At 50.5% G+C, this 24,350-nt stretch overlaps 1 protein-coding gene across 2 annotated transcripts; it reads right to left on the bottom strand.

Moving 5' to 3' along the window:
* Window positions 1–782: 782 nt before the first annotated feature.
* CSF1R (colony stimulating factor 1 receptor) lies at window positions 783–21,359 on the bottom strand. Of its 2 annotated transcripts, none has more exons than XM_035338294.1 (22): window positions 21,239–21,359; window positions 20,666–20,838; window positions 15,244–15,489; window positions 14,156–14,440; window positions 13,510–13,646; window positions 12,596–12,755; window positions 11,859–12,048; window positions 10,656–10,771; window positions 10,286–10,406; window positions 9,799–9,983; window positions 9,075–9,187; window positions 6,909–7,035; window positions 6,482–6,586; window positions 6,063–6,173; window positions 5,623–5,785; window positions 4,979–5,076; window positions 4,714–4,832; window positions 3,893–4,015; window positions 3,663–3,774; window positions 3,281–3,380; window positions 2,542–2,647; window positions 783–2,384 (listed from the first exon to the last, which is right to left on the bottom strand). In XM_035338294.1, exons 1-22 carry the CDS (start codon window positions 21,292–21,294, stop codon window positions 2,253–2,255), a joined length of 3,078 nt encoding a protein of 1,025 aa, XP_035194185.1. In that variant the 5' UTR covers window positions 21,295–21,359; the 3' UTR covers window positions 783–2,252. The 2 variants fall into 2 exon arrangements, with proteins under 2 accessions (XP_035194185.1, XP_035194186.1); XM_035338295.1 differs by having other exon boundaries at window positions 20,666–20,884; window positions 21,239–21,345.
* Between the last annotated feature and the right edge of the window lie 2,991 nt (window positions 21,360–24,350).

Genomic DNA, 24,350 nt, shown 5'->3' with positions numbered 1-24,350 from the left:
AGCAACGTGTCATGAGAGGAGAGGCAGCTCAGGAAATTCCTTGGGCCCTTTCACTAGTACCAAATGCAGGCCTTGCAGAACAAAACGATCCTGTTGTAAGAAGTATACTTCGCTATGTTTAAGTGGCAAGAAAGCAGTCTCTGCAGTTAGATTGATCACTTCTAGCACTTAAAACACAATCATAGGTGTCATACCACCCTCTTGACTCTGAATGTGATTTGATGCTCAAATGTTCTTTGTGGAATGCCTGGGGTTTTCTGTGTGTATATTTATTTTTAAGGGGCTTCTCAGTACTGTCGAGGTTTCTTTGGTCTAAGTAGCTTGGAATGGATCTCGAATACAGAGTTTGAAAAGTGATCTAAAGTCATTTTTCCATCTCCAGGCTCAGCAGAGTTCGGATTGAATTAATAAGGGTTGGGGAGCATGAGATGGTCAGCTCGCCAGTGCTCTCGTTCTGCCATTCCTGCACAGGGCAGCTCCTGGTGACTTTTGGAGGAGAGATTCTGCAGCAGGTGACAGTAACTTCTCTTTGGGGTGTATTTGATAGCCTGAGCTGGAGCTCCTGCTGCCTCTGAGCCATTGCTACAGGCAGTTCTCCTGCAGTAAGGCTGAGTCTCTGCTAGACTTCTGCCTCTGCCCTGCCCTTGGCAGTGGCCTCCCTTTCCCCTGTCTCAGCTACAGTGAGCGTTGACAGTTGTCCCATCATCATGATTGAAATTACTCCCCCATTATATGTGACTATTTAATTTTTCTGAATTACAGACAGGCCATTCAGAGCAAAGTGCTTTAAAACCTTGCTTTTAATGCTTTTGTTTTTGGCATTACATAAGATTAAGTGGTTTTGAGAACTGGTAATGAGAAGTGTGATGAATTGGTGCAGAGCTGTAGGGTATGCGAGGATGGGCCAATGTGTCACACTAGCTCTGATCCATTTACCTCTGAGAACAGTCCTTAAAGCCCTGGGAAGACTCATTCTGTTAAACATATTTTATTCTTTGTAATGCTGACAGGTAGAAATACATCAGTATTTTATTTAGTAAAGAGGAATGAATCACTTGGTGTTAGCATGAAAACAGGTTTAATATAATCAGAAGTGGCCCACAACATAATTGCTCATGATGTGATGAGGGCCACGTACTATACAGTAGTTTTGTCTTGCTGTCGTTTTCCTAAGCCATGTCAGTGCTCGCATGTGTAATGCTGATCCTTTACCCACTGAGTCAGGTGAAGCTAAGAAGGTTCATTAGCTACTTCTGATAGCTACACGGGACCAGGTGGCTCTGGCATTAGTAACCCCAAACAAGGGTGAGATGAGAAACAAGTTTAAGGGCATTAGGCCCTAGCTTATGAAAAAAAAAAATTACCTCAGCTGTACTATTAAAATACACTCAAGAAAATATATATCAGAGCACATCTGTAATCATGACAAAGGCAGTGAATTGCTACATGTTTAATAATTCAAAGGTTTTGTAGGATATGATGATCAGTTCCAGATCTGTTTAAGCTGCCATTCTTTCCTGGATTGGGATTGTGTTCAGTGCTCCTGTGGAAGAGCACCTGTTGCTCCTGTATTTTGCCTGAGAAATAACTGCCCCTCTCTCCTGTTACTGGGACAGGTAAAGTTCACAGAGCCCTGGGCTTGTCTCCTGGTTGCACTTCACCCAAATAATCTCTGCAGAAGCATCAGCTGCAGAGAGGTAGATTGTATGAGGAAAGCAAGAGGTTAATACACATTTAATGCTTAGTAGAGGCTTTACCTGTATCTAAACGCTCTGCAACATCCAGGGTCAGACAAAGGGAAGAGAGCAGGACCACCCTGAAAGAGGGCTGCCTCTGGTGTGAGGCAGTTCCCACCTCAGGATTTACTTCAAGATGTCCTCGTAAGACACAAGGTGCAGTCATGTGAGCGACTTTTGGAAATGTCCTTGTAGGCTGCAACTAGTATTTAAAAAACAAAACCACCCCCTAATCCCCTTCAGGGGTGGTGGTGAGGCAGGTGACAGGGACCTGTACCTTGTAGTTATTTGGATAAGCACACTTCATCTCTATGCTATGCTTCAGACAGGACTCTTGAGACCCCACGGTAAGTCTTAGTTTTGAATCACCCCAGCGCTGTTCTTTCAGCGAGGGAGTCATGAACACTCATACTTCAGAAAGCACAGAGAGGAGAGCCAAAGCAGAAGGCACCTGTGCGGAATCATGCACTCTGCAGAATGGGGAGAGCAGGGATCCACCCTGGGCAGTGGTACCAGCTAACAGAACTGGTAGTTGTTACTCTTAAGGAGGGGCTGGCCACTCTGCTCTTGTTCACAGGACTCCTCGCAGCAGCCAGAGGTGTCACAGCCGCTGTCTTCCTCACCGGTGGATGGGAGGTTTGTTTGGTCCTTGAAAGCAAAAAAGAAAAAAGTGTTTCAGTCCCTGGGGAAATCTGGATGCCTCTCTTTTCACTGTTACTAAGCTACTCCCGTCAGTTAAAGATAGGGGCTGTCAGCACAAGCATTTGTGCAGAAGCTACGAAAGTCCCTCCCCAAAGGTTCTCACCTGTTCCTTATGCACTTCCAGTTCTTTCTGAATAAAGCAGCAGATTTGGTCAAAGGTAGGTCTTTGTGTGGGCTCCAGGCTCCAGCATGCTTGCATGATTGTGTACCTGCACGGCCCGAGAGGAACAGAATTGTTGCAATGCTGCTGAAGAGTCTGCACCTCCAGGCTATTCACTGCAGCATAGCAGGGTGATTTGCTTTCTATTTCAGGCACACAATACTGAGCAGCCCGTTATCTTTGTTCTGTTTTCCTAAAACCGGTGGTTGGTGCATGGGCAGTGCTCCAGGGGAAGGAGAGCACTGGAGCAGACAGAGCAAACTTTTTCCAGTCTCTTCATCTATCTGCAAGAAGCTTTATGCCTCAGTATTTTTCCTTTAGCGTAAAATTACTTCCCCTCCTGTAAACTACCCAGGGTTTTCTTCTTACAGTCTAGAGTCAAAAGCAACTGACTGAAAAAAGAAAAAAGCTGCCACATTCAGAAAGGTAGAGATTACATGAGCTCAGTCACCGTCCTGTCCAGAAATGGGGGATATTGAGACGAGCATCATAACTGACTGCCCCAGGTCTTGTTCTACAGGAGCAGGGAGAAACCCTGAACCTCAAGGACAGACACATCTAACCCAGGGCTTGCCTGGGAGCAGCCTGCAGCCCTGTGACCAAGGCCCCTGTGCTGTCTCATCACACGGTCCCCATCAAGCAGCTCCAGCCACCCTTTCAGATGTTGCATGCATACACTCACATTTCCAAGGGAGCGAAGTCAGGCCTTGCCATCTGGTATCCTTGCTTCACCATGCTGTAGAACTTGCTGTTCACCACCATGCCGGGATATGGACTTTTACCTGTGACAGAAGCCAAGGTGGCACTCAGCTCAGAGGCTCCAGCACCCTAGCCATGGGGGGGTGGTAAGATGTAGCCTGCAGAATTGACTGAACCAGTGCTACTCAGGGAGTTTGAGTTAGAGCAAATCATCCCTCTGGAAACTAAACACAGTGTTTTATAGCCCTGGTATATCCTAGATTTTTTGCCAACCTTCCTTTTTTCTGGAAAACTTTTCTGCAGAGCCATTAAGTTAGTGGTAAGCTATGGAAAACAAGAGGCTTGCAAGCCTCCCTCTTCCTTACCAAGTGAGAAGATCTCCCAGAGAAGGATGCCGTAAGACCACACATCGCTCTGCACTGTGTAAATGCAGTCAAAGATGCTCTCTGGGGCCATCCACTTCACCGGCAGCCGGGCCTGGAAAAGCAGAGTCCTGCAGTCTGGGCCAAGCTGGCAGCTTGTGCTATAGCCTGTCCTTCATGCTCCAGTTGCAGCCACCCTTGTACCTTCTCCTGTCCCCATTTCAATTACTTACATTGCCTTTGACAACGTAGTTTGAGTCATTCATGATGTCGCGAGCCAGGCCAAAGTCACAAATCTTGGCTACTCGTCCGTCTGATACGAGCACGTTCCTGGCTGCCAAGTCACGATGGATGCACTGGGGAGAAGAGAGCACAGCTGAGACCCAGCCTGTGTCCCTCAGCAGTACCAGCTCATTTCCCTACAGCCTGGGGGTGCCACCAAAACAGCTCATACAGAAGCAAGGGGAACACGTCCTGCTTGTAAAGCACTTGGAAGAGGCCCTGTGTCCTGGACAAGGAGCAGGGGCTCTCTTCTTTCAACCACTTCACTTTTGGCCTTTCATGCACTGTAAGTCATGGGCCTTCATCTTCCCTGTGGGGGCAGACTCAGAAGCAGAGGCTGTTCACAGGGCATCCCCATCTGAAACCATCATACAGTTGCTCTCTGATACTCTAAATGAGCCAGCTCTGGCCGATAGCTCAACGGCCACTTTCAGTTCCCTGTCACAGTGGGAAGCTGTCAGTGCAAGAGAGCTCTGCGTCAAGGTTCCTGACCTCACGTAAAAGCTGGGGGGGGGAATACTGGGACCAACTAGCACAGCCCTGGTTTCCCCCTGTAAAGCTGCCCTGCAGGAAACACCAGTCACCACAGCCCAGCGTGTCTGGACCCAGCAGGTAGAGGAGAAAGGCCCATTTTCAGCAGCAGCTTGCTTGGGTTTTGCCGCCCTGTCTCAAAACCTCGTGAGCCCTGTGCAGACAGGGTGACTGGCCCCTGCTGGCTGCACTGGTGTTTCCCTGGGGGGTTGCTGGGCACAGCTGCCCTTTTGGTACTCACGTTCTTTGATGCGAGGAATGCCATGCCCTGAGCCACTTGGCTGGAGAACTGGAGCAGGTCGGAGAGATTGAGGGGCCGGAGGTCCTCTCTGGTTTCAACTTCCTCCTCTGAGCTTTTCCCTGAAATTCAAACAGCAGCTTTAGAGTTGCTAAAAACGTGGTAAATAACGCAAGCTATGCTTTATCCTAGTTTCCTAAGAGCTAAGCCGGACCAAATGGCCAGACTGAAGAAATCATGCAAATACAGAAATGGGCCTTTAACTCACCCCTGGCTTGCGCAGAATCTGATGACGCTGAAGATGATGATGATACAGGCCTCATTTCAACATAGGTTTCCAAACCCTGGCTCGCAAAGCCACTGTCACTGAGTCAGAGAGCAACAGAGAGGGAGGCAGGCTGTTAGCAGCCTTTCAGCAGTACCTTCTGCCCTTCTCCACATCCACTGGGTGCGGAAACCAAATCCCTGCCTGGAGGAAGTGGCTTAGCAAGAGGCTTATGGGCAGAGGGAAAGTCAACGCTGAGACTGATTCAGAAAGGGGACCTAGGTGCCCTGTGGTGTGGGGCTCCAAGTACTGATCCCCTTTCACAAAGGGACTGCCACAGACTGCTGAGGGGTGCTCAGCCTCTTGTCCTACAAAATCCAGGTGCCCAGCAGTGCAGGAAGCCAACAAGTTCTGTTTCCAGACTGCAGGACAGCAGACTGAAAGGAAACCTGGATTTTTTTGGGGGGTATTCAATAACTGCTGTGAAAGACTGAAAAACTTGGAATGGGAACCAAATGCATGCATCCCCAGTGGCTTTGGCATCCTGGTCTTCTGCAAGTTCCCAGGCCTTTGGCCGCAAACCTCTCCCAGCAGACATCCAGGCCCTGTGTTGCTCAGCCCTAAGGCCATCAGAGCTCTGCTCTTACCTGCGGATGTATTTCTTCTCCAGGTCAATGTTTTTGTAATCAGCAGTGCTGTCCAAAGAGGTGTCCAGGGATGAGTCCTGGATAATTATGGATTCAGCCTTCCTCCGCAGGAAATTCAGCAGATCTCCGTAGCGACAGTACTCAGTGATGACAAGAATTGGGCCTGGGAGAGAGGCAGAAGGGGTTTGTTAAGAAGTGACTGTCCTGAGGACTGGTTTCCCTTGGAAACCAATCCCTGGAGGTGGCTGGGGCCTGGAAGAAGCAGAAAGATCAGCAAAACCCATACAGCACAAAAGCATCTCTGGAAACGGCCAGCCCACAGACCCTTGCAAGGTTATAGGATCAGAAACCACCACCAGGATCACCAGCTATGTCTGGTAACAGCCTCGGAGGAGCAGGCTATCAGAGGTTTTTGGGGTCACAGGTCTGTGGGATCCTACCTCCATAGGTACATGCTCCCAGCAGGTTAACGATGTTCTCATGGTGCCCCAAGTGACTCATGATCTTCAGCTCAGACATGAGAGCCTCCTGCTCATCTGTGTCTGCCGACGCTGCAAGACAAGAAGGGCTGTGTGAAGGAGCGAGGGACAAGGAAGAGATGACAGGGACAACAGAAAAAGGTATCAACAGAGAGATGGAACAAAAGGAGAGGACATGCAGAGAGGAATTTGTGTCCTCTGCCTGAGCCACTGGCCACATGTCTACAAATAATGGCAGCAGTGTGACTCCAACACCCGGTACTTACCACAGAAACATCTAGAAACCCAGGTTTTGCAGAGCACCAACACAAGAACACACACTACATCCTGCACACTCAAACTTGGGGGATTTCAGCCTTTGCAAGTTGACCCAGACTTACATTTTAGCATCTTCACAGCCACTTTGAGGACCGAATCTTCTTTGCCCAGCCCAAAAGCGGTGGCTTCTACCACTTTTCCAAAGGCTCCGGCTCCAAGAGTTTTCCCTGCAGAGGGAAAGAATGTGCTTATAAGATGCTTCCTAAAAAGAAATTGAGCACTCGTCCTGCACTTGGCATTGAGGAAGAGGTCTGACAGGTAGGGGTTCCTGCAGGGCCAGACAGGATGAGTAACCCTTAGTCAGAAGGTGGTGAACGTCTAAGGGGGAACTCTCCTGCGAGCAGGGACGGTATGGAAGAGGCCAAGTGCAAATAAGAGCTCACAAACTGTACACGCTAAGGGATGATCCCAGATGTACAAGGAGGGACATGATCCTCGCAACATTTAAGCTCTCTGGGGTGCTTCATGCCAGCAGGGAAGGTTTCTTACCAAACTGGAGGTTATTCCTGGGAAACTCCCATTTCTCATTGTATGGCAGCTGAGTGGGATCAATAAAGATGTAGTTATTCCCTTCGCAGGCCTCAATGATCTTCCACCGCACCTGGTATTTAGGTTTCTGTAAGGAAACGATTCTGGTTATTCAGTGTTGCTTGAGTCCTGAGCATTCCCCATTCCCTGCAGGAGCTGTAGCTCTCACCCTGCAGGCACAGAAGACTTAGGTTTAACTCCATCAGATATTTATTGCTTTGAATCTGGGCTGAGCGAGCGATGTTCAGTCTAGACAGCCTGATCCCTTGGCTGTTACAAAGTCCCCCCAGTCCTCACCCATGTCTGAGGGAGGCCCTCTTGCATTTTTCTTTTAAAGCAGCCTGTTGCCCTCTCCTGGGACAGCAGAGCTGGGAAAGCCAGCGTGCCCGCAGACTGGTGGCTGAGCAGTGCTCAGCTGTGCCAGAGAGATGTCCCCGCTGTGTCTCCTTCCTCAGTACCCCAGGCTGCTGAGCACCACAGAAGAGCAGAGCTGGCCCAGCCCTGCTTCCCTTGCAGGGGAAAAAATGGAGAAATAGAAGTAAGAATTTCTTCTCTTTTCCCTGAATCTCATGGCAGAAGTAACCAAGCGAGGACAGAGAGAAGCAGCACCAGAGCCTGTGGGTAGAAGCAGCTGCCAGCTTGTGCTGGGTGCTGCCATTCATGCTGCGAGGGCTAGGGACCCAGGCTGGAGGCACAAATACAGAGGAAGGCAGTGAAAAAGCTCAGCACGGGAACATTTTGCTTGGCCTTTGCTCTCACAAGGAGGCAAGCCTGCAGCCCAGAGGGGCAACGGTGGTGTCAGGCACGGGGGAGTGTGGGTGGAGTGACCATGGCTGTGGTGAATCATGTATGTCCCAGCTACTGGGAGGTGTGTGCAGACATGCTTCTCCTCACCACTTCCCCTGGATGGCTGCAGAGGAGGATGCAACCATGGGTAGATGCTCAAAGCTGAGTTTGCATGAGCATGAGAGACAAAATCTGAGGCAAACAGATCTCCTGCAGTTTTGATGCAAAGCATCTGGTTCTGTTTTCTCTCCCACGCTTGCTTCTTTTCCCTTTGCCTAAGAACTGAACATGGGAGGCTGCAAGAAGCATAGTTTCTGATGGGAGGCTGCAAGCAGCACAGCTCATGGAGGTCCCTCATTAAAAACACCACATGCACTAGGCATATGCTCTACTGTCCGCTCCTGGAGGATGAGCATTATTGCTTTCTGCTCCATAATTCCCCTAGCATTGCAATAGTCAGTTCTTGCTTGAGAAGCCTGTATGAAATACACGATTTATAAACATATTCTGCTTTTCTTGGGCTTGCAAGGCCTGTCTAAAAGCTGTTTCTTCAGAGCTGTGCTTACACATCCATCCATCCCTCTTTCTTTCCGGACTACTGGCCTGTGAAACTGCAGGTGCTTGTTTGGTAGTGGGCTCTGCTGGGTCTTTTGACAACCAGCACCAAAACTCTGCTGCAAAATTTGTGGCCTTTATGAGCTGTCAAAGGGAGAGTGCCAGAGAACCGAAAAAGAGGAGATTTTCACCCACTGATGAAGTAGAAGTGGATATTGATTGGTGGAATTTAGAGAGACAACAGAGAAGGAATCCAATGCTAAAGATGAGTCTTGCAGAGAAAACGGAATAAGTTCTTGTATAAAAATAGTGACCAAGTCTTCCTGGAGACAAACGCCTTCTAACATCAGCCTGTATCCCCACAAAAACAGCTTTTTATAAAGCGGGGAGGAGAAAAACTTAGATGGAAGTTGCAAAACATTTTTTTTTCCCCTAGATAATTAAATCTGTATATTCATGGTGACTAGAGCAAAACTGGTTGCAGCTGACTGCACAGAGTGAGCACCTTTGTCTGACACCAGGCAATGTCTGCATTAATTTCTGGGCTATGAGATAGAGGGACCAGGGTGGGAGAGGCATTAACACACTGTTCTTGGTGCATGGGCCTTGCCCTGCAGCCTGAAACTCCTGGTGGGGTGAGAGGCAGTGGGGATGAGGCAGGTAGCCTGCCTCATCTTGCCTGGTACCACCGAGCTGAATGCTTCCAGCCTGTGGCTGCCAGCCGAGGCAGCGTGGGCTCAGGCTGGGCTGGCCCCACAGCCCTCGCTGTGCAAAAGGGAGTCTGACCTGGTTGTACTTGTAGAGGAGGAAGAGGAGTAGCAGGAGCAGCAGGACCGATGTGCTCACGCAGGTGGAGAGAATGGGACTGAAGAGCTTGTTTGGAGGGGCCATGACATTTCCTGGAGGATTAAAAAAAATGAAAATGAGCATAAGCAAACCCTCCTGTTTCACTACCTAATGCTCCATCTCTAGCAGCATTTTGCCTAGCTGTTCACTTAGGCTTCCTGTATGGGCAATGCAATGCAGCACTGGCCTCAGAGACACCCAAAAGAGCTGCTGGAAACCAAAGAAAGTTCTTGATACAAAACCCAAGGGTGCACCCATTCTTGATAGAAAACCCCTGCTGCACCCCACTTTCTACACAAACAGCACCAGGAGCAGGAGAGGTGCTGGTCTGGCTGCACCTAGACCAAAACCTCTGCAGCAAGAACAGACCCAACAAAAGATGCGACTCCTGCACTCCAGGGGGCTGAGCAACAGCAGGCTGTGCTGCTGCAGTTAGAAAGCACTCCTGGCATGTCTCAGCCTTTGGCACCAGGCTCTGCCCAGCCAGCAATTCCCACGTGGTGTGTAGGAGTAGCAAATGCCAAAGCCTCCCACCTCCTGTGAGGACAGAAGGCCTGTGGAGTCTATTCCACATCTCTAACAAGACAGTAAGGATAAACATATAGACAGGACCCCCAAAGCCAAATTGTCCCCCACTCCACTATGCTGCAAGTTGGTATCTTACTGAAGACTGAGTGAAGCATGTCAGAGGTGTTCCCCTCTCTGTTAATGGCCACACAGCAGAAAGTGAAATTGGCACCCAGGTCCTGGAATGGGAGGACGCTCTCCACCTCCACCTCTTGGAAGGCCAGCATGTTCACCACATGGGGACTGGAGTCGTTCAGAAGCAGCTTATAGTCCTCGTTGTATCTGCAGAGACACCAAGCAGGAGAAAAGGAGTGTTTCTCTGCAGTGCAGTGGCTCAGAGTGACTTGGTGCCTGTATCAGGCTAGGGAGGAGACACTGGGCATTAGGGCTGCAGCTCTGCGAGGCATGTTACTCTCATCCCAATTGAAGACCTCTCCGTGAACATCAAGTAACATTACTGTTACTGAACAGGACAAACTGCTTGCAAACAATCTCCTGTGGTGTTGCTCAGCAAATGCCAGCATTGCAAGGGCAAGCGCACACCTCAGCATCTCGTGAAGCCCAATATCTTGAGTATTTCTTACCTGTCGGAGTAAGTGGGGCACTGGTACCACTCGATGCGTGGGGCAGGGTAGCCAACGGCTATGCAGTGAAGGTTGCCGGAGTCATTGGCTGGCACCCAGACGTTGCAGACCCTCGGAGGAGCTGTGGGGGAAGACAGAAAAATAGCAGGTGCAAAAAACAGAGGAAGAGTGCATTCCCCGTGCTCTGAGTTACTTTCTGTCTGTGGAACTAGAAAACATCAGGAGCCCCTGTGCTCTGCCCAGGCTTGGTCTGGGCCCCAGATGCAGGAATTCTCTCCTGTGGACACTGGGCTGGAGGTGCCCAGGAACCTGACCCCTGCTCAAGCTCAAGGCAAGCAGGTTTTAGGAAGGGGCAATGCCAAATACTTACATTTCACAGAGATACTGAAGTTAACTGATGCTTTGGTCTCTTTGTTGTCGGCATAAAATGTATAGAGACCTCTCTCTCCTTCCTGCAGGCGGTTCAGGAAGAGCGTGTTGTTATACCTGCTCCCACAGAGAGAACAAACACCATGAAGAAAGCGGTGCTGAGGAAACTCAGGCACTCAGACAGTTTTTGCTCAGTGAGTTGCAGCTGTTTGCTGTGCCATGGAGTGGGTGAACACTTCCCAACACTTCCCCAGCCCATGAGGGGAATCTGCTGCTTTCTTGCTTCTCCATGGAAAGCAGACAGTGTCTGATGCTACAGCACTGCTGAAAAGCTCTTCCTCGGAGGAAAGGCCTTTTGCCACAATGTGCAGTGTTCTTAAAATCTGTGGGTGGGTAAATGCTCAGAAAGGAGAGTTTAACATCTACATCTTTGCCTGGGAAAGGCCAAAAGACACTGGTACTCCTGTCTTTGAGAGGATGAGTTATTCACTTTCTTAGCCCATCAAGTTACGGTCCCAAGTGCCTCCTCCTCTCTCCCCAGCACATCTCTCAGACCCCAGTGCAAGTAAGCGTTCACCCTAAAGCCATTATGCTTGCAGAGTGACAGTTCTTCTAGAGGATTATTTTAGGTTTCTAAAAAAAATGAAAGGGAAATTGCCCAAACTCCCCAGTAAGTGGGATAATTCTCTTTCCTTCATTCTTCTTCTGGCCTCAGCTGGCTGTAGGCTTTGGAAGAGCACAGCTATGTCCCCCCACTAGGTCATATCCTCATAATGATGTATCTGGCTTCTCTTGCCATGGGGCATGTAGTACTTGATGTCATATACACCCTCTGGAGCACAGTGCATGGGACACGTCTGAGGAGCAGCAAAAAACTCCATCTTTTGTTCTGCGCACCCACCCCTGCAATTTCTTCTTGTGGGGAGAGTGCGAACTTGAACAAGACCACAAATGCAATAGTGACTTCCACAAAGTTTTCTAAAGAGAAAGCTGTTAAGTTAGAGGTGGTGTCCTTCTTGACCTGATCAGACCTTCTCGCTGTGGTTTGCTAACTATGCTGGAAACAGAACACAGAAAGGCAAAACAGTTCCCCTCTTTAAAACCGGTCTTCTCTTAACCAGTAGCAAGGGGTCTGCCTGTCTGACATGGAAAGCATTGGTGGAAACATGCTGTGGCCAGTGTAGAAGAGAGAGAGAGCACGTACCAGTTGTTTCCAGGGATCATTTGGTTCACAAATTCAGTAGTCTCTGAGTTCCTGAAGGGGCTTTTGTGCTCCCAGTGCCAGCTGTCAAGTTTTGGATAAGCCTCAATCTGGACCTGGAGTTTCACATCTTCTCCCAAAGCAACTTCTTGGCTGGTGGCTTGCACTGGGGTCATGAGTATATAACCTCTCTCTGCAGGATGGATGAGATCATGACCATCAGCAGGCATATCCACAGAGACTTGAAATAAGCTTACACCATCTTCATAAATAGACCATTGTTGGAAAGAGCAGCCTCAGCTGGGAGACTGCAGGAGGGAAGGAGGCATTACACAGATTGCATGTCTCATGTTTTCAAAGAAGTACTTTTAGGAGGTTGTTCCTTTGTCATGATGGCTCATATCACACTCTACCTGAGGAGAGCTGGAGAATCTTAGAGAACTTTCATGGGGTAAGTTTTTTTTTTTTTTTTAAAAAAAAAAATTTGCTTATAGACACACAGAAATTGGGAAGAGCTTTCTGATTGTTCATCAACTCCAAAAAATATCCCCCTGCTCCTCAGGACAAGAAGGGAACACCTTTCCTACCATCTGCACAGTTCTCACCTTAGCCTTCATGCACAAGTGAGAATGGTGTTTCTGGCAACACAACTAGGAACAAACTGGAGGGAGAAGCAGCAAATGCTCAAAGCTAGGCATGGTTCAGTCCACACCTTCCTAGTTTGTTGGGGAAGTACCCACCTACTACACGAAGCATTGTCGAGGCATTCTTGAATCCTGCCGAGTTGTTAGCTATGCAAGTGTATTTCCCACTGTCTTCCAAGGTCACTGCTGGAATGGACAGGACAGCACTGATGAAGTAGTTCTCATCTACAAAGGTGGGGATATTCGTACTCCTGACCTGTCAGGCAGAGAGGAAATACCAGTCACTTGGAAGCACAGAGGTTGTTACTGAATTATATATATAACAAACATACCCACCACCCCCCTTTCTGGGCTACTGAGCTTTGTTATAGAGCTCTTGTCACTGAAAGCCATCTGCGTGGAGACCAAGAGGAGTATTAAACCCAAGTATTCAGGGCAGATATTCTACAGCAATTAGGGTCACACCTATTGTCAGCCTTCTGAGTCCAAGTTGCCCTTACAGTGTGTGACCCAAACATATATAAGTTGATTTCAACTCCTTAATAAAGGCATCACACAGAAGGACATCTAGCAAATCTTATCCTCTGGCTATTAAAAGTCAGCATAACAGACAATCAGAGATTTTGAAGTGTGTTCCCTTTCTTCACCCTATCTTTTCTCTTGGAAGCCGTTTGTTTTGAATGTTTGCTGCTTTATAAGCCCTGGTGGGGCTGAGTAGAGAAATGTTGCCTTGGTAGGTACTGTGGCTTCTGCTCAAGGAACTCATGTGAAACAACACACTTGCTTTCTCTCTTGCAGTAAGATCCTGACAATGGGCAAGTGTTTTGTAACCCTACATCACCCGAGGGAAAGGATGTGCAGATTTCTACCATGTGTTTTAATAGCTACTTTGGTTGGGCAGTTCAAGGCTGTGCTGCAGGTGACTTGGGTCTGGGCTGTTCTTAGCTCCCTATGCCTCCTCTTTTCCAGAAAAGTCCTATAACCCCTTGAAGCCACACACTTTAACTTACATTCTTTGCTGCTGTCACCCACTTGATGTCATACTTGTGGGATGGAGAAATTACTCTGCAAGTGACTTCAAAAGGTTCACCCACAATTCGCACATGGTCTATTGGGTCCATCGTCACTGATACAGGCTTCTCCAGTGCTACAAAAAGACAAGCAGGGAAAAATTCAACATCAGCCAGCTCAGTGACACCACGTGCTTTGGAGATTCCCCAGGGCTTGGCTACCGTCTCCTCTCCATCCTCTTCAATTTCTTTACCCATGCCCTCATCCTACCCCTTGTGCACACATCTATGGGAAGTAGTACAGGCTGGGGACAGCACAGCAGCTAGCACTGTGGGCTGGAAGGGAAGGAGATCCCTGTGCCATGGTGACATCCTGAGCATCAAGGCCTGAGGACGTCAGAGAGATGCATGGACTTTGTTCTGTGATAATACAATAATCTGAATACTGCTGACCTCACGGAGACTCACCTAAAGGAGACAATTTGCCAAAAGCTGAAGGAATTTTACCTCCATTAAATACCTTCTAAGGCTTGCAGGTTCAGAAAATCTTTTCTACCACTGGCTAGGATTTTTTCTTTAACTATCTACTGCAACCAACTTAGCTATTGCTGACTCCCTGAGGACAACAGCAATCCCAATCCTTTACCTTCTTCCACAATCAGTCTTATTCTTGATGACTTCTTTATTTTTCCATTTATCACTGTTTGGCATCGGTAATGGCCCTTCTGATGGCGTTGCACATTGTATAGTGTTATTCCCTTCTCAGTACTGAAAGAATAGTTGGTTCCGGGTGAGAGAGGAGAGGCGTCATCCATTATCAGCGTCACTCCGGATCCGTACTCAGGGGCCGTGATGAGACAGGGGAACTCAGCATTACCACCTCTGGTCACAGAGATCCGGAAAATCGGGGTGTACCACACATTATCGGGATCTGTGGAGGAGACACGGTAAGCCAGAGAACGGGATCAGAAAAATATGCTTTGAAGCTGAGAGACACATTCCAGCAAAGCTGAGTTTCCAGCTCTGCTGCTCAGTGGGAGTTCAATGTTGGGGCAACTCTGTTCAACGCCTGCCTGATTCAGCCTCCAAAAACTCACATGACAAGCCCAATTCCAGCTAAGGCATTTGAGGAGAGCAGAGCAAGAAACTCACAAATGTGCATAGGCAAGAGAGACTGAGAAGTATGCTCATCCCTAACTAAACTTTTTGTCACTATGTTAGTTTTGTTAGACCTTAAGCTTCCCTATCCAGGACGGTATCCCTGTACAAAGGAAGAGGTGAACTCAAATTATGGAGCTGGCAGAACATAAATCCTGAGGTAGAGGAACTCTTGGGTTTCAGCTCACATTGTAATGACATGGTTCACGTGACTCTCCCCCTTACTAGCAATACAGTTCTCTCATTTCCAGGTCTCACTGTCTATTTACAACACCAAACAGACTTTCATCACTGCTTTTTCAGGAAGGGGAGACAAAGTAAATGGAGGAAAATCTCCAGGCCATGCAGAGAAGTGCTTGATAGAGATGCCCTGTACCCTACCCCAGTGCTCCAGCCACGGGCCGCGTTGCATGTGGGTTTGTATGGTTGTGGGTGAGCCACTGCCCCGCTAGGAGCCTGCACTGCTCCCCCAAACACACACACACAGCCACAGATATAGAGGGGGCCTGTGTGATGCCTGTCCCCCGAAAGGGGGCCATTCTGCCAGCATGTGTGGGAGGAAGGAAGCACGGTTACCTCGCACAAACAGATGCACAGATGCAACGCCCTCATCGCTGCTGTTGACATAAGCACACTTATAGGTGCCTGTATCCATGTACGTGGCCTTCGGAATACTGAGCGTGCTGCTGGTGTGGTTGGTGGACGTATGCTTTTGGGTGTTCCATTTAACTCGTGACTCTCCCGAGCAGCGCAGGGTGACTGGGTCACCCGTGTTGACAACCAGAGCAGGGAGGTCAGGGTCGATCACTGGGGATGCCGAGCCTGCAAAGGAAAGAGAAGGTGAGGATGAAAAGCTGATCTTGCTCCGCTGGAGTTCACAGTGTTGAGCACGGAGTAGCTCAGCATCAGCAAGAAACTGGGCTTGGGATGCATGTTGGCATTTTGTCTCTCATCATTCTTCATCACACCAGTCCAATATGGCCCGATACTCCAAGGAACGAACCTCAGGGAAGGGAGAAAACTCAACAACTGAACCCTCAGAGCACTGGGAGAGAAATAACAGCCATCTGGAGCTGATTAGGCCAAACACTAGCTTGAAAATTGTTCCAGTTGGGTCCTGCCTATTTGCAACCATTTTCCTTTTGTGGCAGAGCTAGAGCTGCTACATGGATTTGGTTAGCCCCGAACACCATTTGCTGAAGTTTAGGCCAAGCCCTACGGATGGGGCTGCTTTTGTTGCGTCAGTGCTATGATGAGCTGGAACAGGCCTGGAGAGCTGCAGAGCAGGAGCTCAGTGCACACATTTTGGAAAGTCTGCTTTTTGGTCGCTGGGCAGTGGATTTTGAAGGACACCTACTTATAATCTATAGAGTCAAACAGTGTGTTTTCCTCCCAGTTTCCACCAAAACATGGTGTAGTGAGTCAACAATATTATTCATATTTGGTGATGGGAAACTGAGGCACAGAAAAGGAAGCGTCTCACGCAGGCCCGCAGCTGCAGTCGCACAAATTGCTCACCAGCCCGTGCTGGCACTGGCATTGCAGCCCCGCTGGATTTCTGATGCCATCTCTGCCGTGAAGATGGCTTCCCCGCTGGCTGAACAAAGGGGAACCAGGCTCCCACTCCAGCCACTAGTGTCACAGGGAAATATTTTTCCCCATTTTGCCATGTCAGCGAGTTCTTTGAGTCACCACCTATATTTAGGGTGGGGGGAAGTGAGAAATGAATCAGTGCCACAGGGCTGGGGAAGAAGCCATACCACCACCCCCACGCCAGGCCTTCGGGGAGGACAGGAAACACATTGCAAAGGGCTATCTGTGCTCGGGGGGCTCTGCACCCCCCTCTGGCCCCCTTCCAGGGCTATTCTTCCACTTCTGCTTTCCTTCACGGTTGCTAACCCATCCTAGCATCTTAAAGGAACACACACCAGGGTTCAAATAATAGCAAGCACAAAGATAGCTGCCCATTTTATGAGTCTACTGCCTTTAGTAGAGGAGAGCAGTGCAGGCAGGGCTCCCGGGGAGTGGGAAGAGTGGAAACAAGGGCCGAGTCTGGTCTTCGGATCCATCAAACTCCATGGCAGGCACAGCTCTGGCCCCGCTGCAGCTCTTTGGTTGCATGATTTGTTGTCCAAACAAACACAAAGGCCCTAACTGATTAGGAAGTGGGAGAGGGCAAACTGCCCTGTAAGGCCACCATTAGTCTAGCTGCACTTACATTTCCTTGAGGGGAATGTGGAGTAGGGTCCCAGTGTTACAGCCCTCCAACACCTACAACGCTCCAAACCCATTGTGAGGAAGAGAGCAAGGGAAGGCTGCTCATGGGCATACACAGCTAGAGTTCAAGGCACATCTATTCCCAGGTGCTGCCTTGGATAGAGGATACGATCCCTGTAACACAACGGGCAGCAGCATGCACCCACCCTCACACAGCTCTGCCTTGGCGAGGAAGGCAATGTCCAAAGCATGAACATGTGTCCTGTCCTACCAGCTGTGCTCAGGGCTTTAATGCCAGCGCTTGAAGAGCATTATTTAAGCAGTCACGGGCTGATGCCTTCCTCCAGGCAGGGAAGGGCCAACCCCTCGAGGCCCAAGGCCCTGGGGAGCTTAGCTGTTACGTGACAGTGATGTAGTTGCCCAGGGAAAACCCAGGCCCAAATCAATCTTGCTGGCCCAGTGGGAAGAAACAGAGGACATGGAACATGGAATATTTGACATTCTTCCCTGCCTTCCCTCCCCCCTTTTTGTGAGTGAGACACTTCTTTCTATGGAAACAGGAAAAAACTCATTTATTTCCAAAGCGGAGAAAAACATATCCCAGATTCCTTTGCAAAGCCACATTTTCCACATATCTGAGCTACAACATTCCTCCCTCTTTGCTAATCTGTTTTCTAGGAGGCTTGATGTGTTTCTGCTGCTTTTACACTGTCACTGGACACTTTTGCTTCACCTCCTCCCTGCTTTAGCTGTCCCCCCACATCCACAGCTGTGGTGGTCCCATGGGACAGCCAAGCTCTCTGACTCGGAGCTGCATTCCAACCAGCTCATGGACAGACCATGGAGTAACTGGTGCTTGGTGTGACCACAGCAGGAGGACAGGAGTTGTGTCATGCAGTGTCCTTCCTGTCATCAGCCTCCAGTTACTCCCGAGATCCTTATGGTACTCTCCATAACACTGTGCAGCATAGAAGCCAGCAGCCTTCAGGCCATCACCCCAAACTCCTGCCAATGGCACAGCCACCACACAAGCAGAGTAAGGATGGATGGGGCAGACACTAACTGCAGGACACTGCCAGGTGAAGGCCACCACAGTGTCCACTCCTTTGTGTGCACTGGGCAATGAGTCAGACCCGTGGAGCCTTTTCCAGAAAGGGGAAGAAGGGCTGCTGGGGGAGGCTTGCTCCCTGCTGACCAGTGTGCAATCTCGCACGAAGCCCGAGGATGTCTCTCTGCTGCTCCTCAGCAGCTTCCGCAGCACTGACTGTAACTGCTGGCCTAAGGTTTTACCACAGTTCGGTTGTGTAACCATGACCTCCAGTTACAGCTGCAGGCTCCATCCCTGCTTCTCCCATCCCAGGGGAAACATTACATTACTCTCCTGTGGGTGTGGAAATGGTGAGGAAGGAGAAGTGGATGCTGATAAGACCTAGAGGCTCAGGAACCCTGCCACAGAGACCTGTCATTAGGACTTGAGCTGAACCTGGATGTCTGAGGACCTGGAGGGGAACCCATGTGAGGCCTCAGCTCCCCTTGCTCTCCTCTCAGAGATGGGAGCAGGAGGTGAAGTGCTTGGTATCTGAGGACACCTTCTCCAGAGTCATCTACAGTATCTGGGTGGGGGGATACTCAACATATCTCAGCTTTGGGCTTCTACTTCAGAGGCATAAAATTATCCACAACAAGAAAGCAAAAGAACCTCCAGAAAGCTCTCTCAAGCTGGCCAAGAACACATATGATCTGCTTAGGTTTCAAATCCTTGCTCTGCTTGATCTGCAGCTGGGATTTGAGCCGATGACAGATCTCCAGCAAGAACCCAGATCACAGAGGTTGCACCACATCAGTCCTGAGTATGTTCAAAAGATGCACTTGTGATCCACAAAGCAGGAGAAGGAAGTCAGTCAGGCTCCAGCTTGAGGCTGTGGTTTTGGACAGCCTCGGCATGCTTTGTGCTGCAGACAGCCAACAGTCACGGTACTCAGACAAGGGTGTTTAACACCCTGCCATGGCAGACAGGGCCTGATGAGGATGTCACAGCTGGCAACCTGCATTGCCCAGTGCTTCAAGGAACCTTTGGAGACACCCTAGTTCCTGTGATATTAAAAAAAAATAATTGCCTCTACAGGCCAGTCTGAGAATGCACTCTTCAAATGCTTTAGCGAGGTGACTGGTGGGAGAGCTGTCTGCTCCCACACCAGCACTTCTGTCCAGTCAGCTAAAATCATAAACAAAATGTAAACATTCAGAGCCCTATGCTCAAACCAGGGCATGATAAGAAAATGTTAAAATCCTTCCCTCCAAAATCAGGCTGTTGAGACTTCTGCAAATAAGGCAAGAAGCCTCACTAAAAGATGTTTAAACATAACTGCTCCTCAAGAGTCAATCTAGAGCTGCTGGGACTGGAAGAGAGAGGGTCTGAAGCAAGAAACTATTGGCAAGTAATTTGGGACAGACTCCCTGAACCAGAATTGTAACAAAATGCTGCAGCTTTCAAAGCCCATTTTCCAACACAGCAGACCTAATAGGAGCCTGCACAGCACATAGAAGATATGACTTAAAGTGCAACAGCAAGAGAGATTCACAGTTGCTGGGCTGAAAATATGAACACAGCAGCAGCTCAAGAGGGATACGCTGCTTGCCTGTTGTGTCCTGAATGCTTTCCTCACAGGCTACTCCCTCCTCTCCCACCAGTCTCACCGTGAGGGGAGCAAACTCAAGAGGAAAATTAAGCAAAGAGCCACACAAGATCTGGGAGGTTATTGGTGCTTAGACACAAGACTAGTAGTACAAGTCTCAGAATAGGGGCCAATTTCTGTTTAGTTGCAAACCTCAAAATAGACTTAGCGACTTTCTTGAGGTTGATGGGTTATCACCTCTTGGCCATCTCTGTAACCTCAAAACCCAGTCACATTCACCTTCCCCTCCTGGTTGCCTGAGATCTGTTTGTTTCCATCGTAAGGTCTAATGCCCAGCTCTACACATGTGCCAGCACCTCCAGAGAACAACAACCCCCAGGCATCTCCAGCTAGGCGTGGGGTTGATTGGAAGGTGCCGATTTAGCCAATGTTCCTGATTCTCACCTGCCAATCAAGCACTTCCATCTCTTGCCCAGTTTGGACAACGGGTTATTTAAGAGAGGGATTCCCTCAGGACACTTTCTGCTGAGCCTCATCTTCCTCCTAGCCCACCCCCAGACTCAAACAGGGGGTAGTTTCCCTTTCCCATCTCCCCACCACCAACACTTTCCCTCCTCTATTTGCACCTTTCTGTACCACGCTGCCATACCTCAGCAGTGCTGCAGGTAGCCACGAGTAAGCTGTCACACAGCTGGGCTCCAGGGCTGCACAGACTAGCAGAACACTTTTTTTTTTCCACAACTGCCTTCAATGGTGCAGCAGCCAGCTTTATGTGGGAGCTGCCCCAGTCATGTCCGCACTAAAGGCCAAGCTGCTGTCTCTTATGAGCCCTGGAGCAGACCTGTTCCCTTGCCTGCTGTCTGCCCTCGCTGAGGGCCAGCCCAGCTTCCAGGAGCAAGGGCCTTCCCATTCCACATGGAAGTTTTGGTAGATACAGTCAGGAGCCTGGTTTCACCCTCTGCAGGCAGGAGCTGAGCGCCTGTTAGTCCGAACCCAGCATCGCCCCCTCCCCAGCCCTGCCAGGGCCATCTCCCCACCCCACCCAAGGAGGCACAGAGCACCCACAAGAAACCCTCACCACATCCCAAAGCTGCCCCAGAGAGACGCGGCGACCCCAGAGGGCTTTGGGCAGCTGATGGACCTACCGTGCCAGATGCTGGCTGCGGTCAGCAGCAGCAGGAGACCAGGGCCCATGTCCCCAGGGACCACGATGTCCCCACAGGGAGTGGGGAACCCGGCTGAGGGATCCGCTCGAGCGGCAGGCGCCTCTCCTCGCGGGCGCCGTCCCCAGTTCTCGCTCAGCAGGAGCTTCTCTTTTCTGAGTTGACCACAAGTTAAGAAATTCCTTTTTTTTTTTGGTGTTGCTTGTTTGTTTTTGAAACAGGAGGGAAAAAAAAAAAAAAAGCATGGCGTTTTGCGACGTCACCATTGACAAACCCCCTTCTGCTGCCAGGCTGGACGCCCACAACATGCCCCTGGGCCCCCGCCACCACCGGAGCCACCCTCCTGCCAAAAGTCCTGCCTCAGGGAGGGGGCTCAGCCCCAAACCACCCCCCAGGGCTCATAGGTGCTGTGATATCGCACAGGGCTTGGGGGCAATCCTGATACAGTGGCTACAGCCACCCAGAACCCTAGGCACTGCTACGCTCTCATCTCTTGCCTGGGGACACAAAGAGATGTGCTGGGACCCCCCTGTGTGGCAGGGGGCTCCATTTTACCTCAGCAGGACAAGTTTTACCTCAGGCCTGGTGGTTCGTGATACCTTCAGGCCCATGCAGGAATTTGGTGGACTCCCCCACAACTGTCCCACAAAGAGAATTCAGCCTGGTGCAGATCCTAGGTGGGAAAATGCCTGTAAGGACAACAAATTATTTTGTTTTAAGCAAAAGCAAAATCCCTGGTGCAGAGAGGGGTCCTGGGACCACACGGACTCACCCCCAAGTCCTGCTCACAGCACCATGCTGGTGCAGGATCACCTCCACCACCCTCCCCAGCTGGGAGACACGTTGGGGTCCAGCCCTGCAGCCCCTTCCCCTCGCCCGACCCCAGCTGGGCACAGGGACACAGGCAGGTCCTTGCTCTCCTTGTGCCACCATACCCAGCTCCTGGCTGGAGCACGCAGCTCCTCAACCACCAAGCAGCAGCCACAGGGCTCAGGCAATGACCCTTCCTGCCCACAGCCCTATCCCACCCTGCAGGTGAGGAGGCTTTTTGAAGCTTTCTTCCAATTAACATCCTGACAGGCACCTGGGAGCAGTAATGAGGCACTTTGTTAACCCTCCCCTGGACAGCACACACAAAATTGAGGGTGAGGGTAGGATTGAAGCAAAACAACTCTCCTGGTGGTGGTCGAGTCAGCAGAACATTAAGGGATTTGACACGTGGTGCCCCTTGCTCTCTGCTCCAACACCAAATAACCTTGTGCTGTACTCCAAGTTCATTTCAGTTCACGGCAGCGCTGGGCTGGGAAGTTACGGCCACCACCTGCCATTGCTGGCTAGCACAGCTGAGGAAGCTCCTGTGTGGCCACCTCACCGTGCTCCTGTCAGCCAGGAGGTGACAGCGATGCTGGCTGCAAAATGCAGGCACAGAGAGCCAGGCTTTACCAAAGTGCACAGAGTGGCTGTGGAGCCTGCACTTGCAACTCGAGGGTGCCAGGTTGAGTGCTCCTCATGCCTCTGAAGACCAGAGGGAAAGGGGTTTGGGGGTCTCTACAATCACAGAGGTACCAGGAAGACAAAGTCTTGGGGCCAAGAGATGAGAGCATGGCTGACTGTGCTGGACGTGACTAAGAGTCATGGGAGCGTGGAGAAAGCTCTAGGTTTTGGCTGGAGCGATGGCTGGAGAGCACAAGGGAGTCCAGAGAGAAGAAACAGCAGTGCTTGGCCAGAGAAGATTTCCTCTCAGCAGTTTTTCCTGGCAGGACATGGAGAAGGAGAACATGAAGTGGAGGCACCGTGGTGCGCTGGGGGGCTCCTGTCCAGGGCTGGGGGCCTGCTGGGTGGCTGAGCCACAGGAGACGTCTGCCTGATTACTCTTTCCTCCTTTAGAGCCAAAGGGGCTTTTTAAAGGATGTTTATTTCCCTCCTTCTTCTTTTCTCTGTCTCTCTCTCTTTTTTCCAAGAACAAATGCCAGCTCAGAGAGAACTGACTCACCAGTGTGAACAAGTATTAAACCAGACAGGTTTAATTCAGAGAAGGGAAGCAATCTCTTAGCCTCCCTTCTTCTCTTGGAGGAGGCTCCCCATGGAGCCTCTCCAATGGCAGCATTCTGCAGGTGCCAAGGCACAACCTGTGACACAGGTCCCTGAGCTGGGCTGTGCACACCTGGGGACACTCACCCTGGTGGGACAGGCCGTCTGCCAGGGTTCCTCCCTCGCTGGTGGCCATCTCTGCCTGCAGCCTGCACCCCAAATCCTGTGATCCAGCAACAGCAGTGCTAAAGGGTCTCTTGTGACCAGACTGCTCTGAGCAAGGGGCAGGGATGCTCACAGAGGAGCTGCAGCCTCACATGACATCACTTGATGCTCAGAGATGTCAGTGGCAGCCCCAAGGGGATGTGATGGGAGTTTTGGGATGGGGAAAATGCCCTGCTGGGAGTTCCCATGTCCTCATTCCCAGCCCTGTGACCCAGTCTTGGTGCATCTCTGCATGCAAAAAGTCCTGCCAGGCAGGGACTGGGCGCTGGGCTCAGGGCTGAGATCTGCCAGCTCCCTGCCTCCTCCCAAACCTTTGCTGCATCCTCTGGAGACGAGATTATTTTTTTATCCTGCTGATTCAGCTTCTGGAAAAAAATGCCCTGTCTAGCTGTCACGGCTGAGCTGTGCCAGGTGACTCAGATCATATCTGGGGAGAATCAGCCAGAGCTGGCCAGGCAGCCTGCACACCTCCTCTCTGGCAAACCAAGCAGAGTCAGGAGCCCAGTGCTGGAAAGGGGAGCCTTGCTGAGACTTGGATGTGCCTCCTGCTCCAGCAGATGCCCAGGGTCTCTGGGTACACAAGGAGTTTCCAGGAGCTGAGGGAAGCATGACTGCTGCCAGTGGGTCCTTGCACCGTGGCAGCACCATGCAGCCTGAAAACAGGGTCAAAGTCATTATATTTGAACCTCAAAATCCCTTCTGTGCAGCAGCCCCAGCCTTTCCACGTGTGTAAGTCAGAGCTGGCTGCAAGCAGCTCTGCTCAGCAGCCTGGGGTCGTGCTGGGGAGAAGCAGTTTGAGTGGAGCCACAGAGAGGAGAAAACTTTGGGATGGACTCAGGAGGTGCCTGTCTCCCATGGGGCTGGAGACCGCAGCACTCATGGGGAGGTGTCTGGGGGAGGTGGAGGGAGCAGGAGGAAAGCAGGGGGGTGTGGGGACCAGAGGGAGTGCTAGTGTGGGAGCCAGGCTCTGGGGTTGCATCTTTAAAGGGTATCAGCTAATTCCTCGTCGCAGAAGGTGGGGAGGAGAACCCGGCTTGGAGGAAAGCCTGCTGGTGCCCTGCCCCACTGCTAGCCACTGTCTCTCACTGCCCTGAGCTATTAAATTATGTGGAAAGTTCAAGGGTAGAATGGTGTCCCCCCACCCAGCACTGTTCAGTCCGGCACATCTCATGTCCATCCCTTGATCTGACCCAGCAATGAGCGGTGAGCCCTTGCTGGGGGCTGCAGGCCCAAACCTCAGGCACTGGGGATGCAGATGGGACCTGTTCCTCGTGTCCTTCCCCCTACTCACCCCCTGCCATGGCAACGGGACCCACAGGCTGGCCAGTTACCAAAATGTTGGAGCAGATCCTGGCATGTGTGCAGCCCCTGACATGTTTGCAGCCCCTTTTCCTTACCACATCTCTGGGTT

This window comes from Oxyura jamaicensis, chromosome 13 (assembly GCF_011077185.1).
Source record: "Oxyura jamaicensis isolate SHBP4307 breed ruddy duck chromosome 13, BPBGC_Ojam_1.0, whole genome shotgun sequence".
NCBI lineage: Eukaryota > Metazoa > Chordata > Aves > Anseriformes > Anatidae > Oxyura > Oxyura jamaicensis.
Note: the sequence above shows the minus strand (reverse complement) of the source record. Positions and strands in the feature narration are given on the sequence as shown.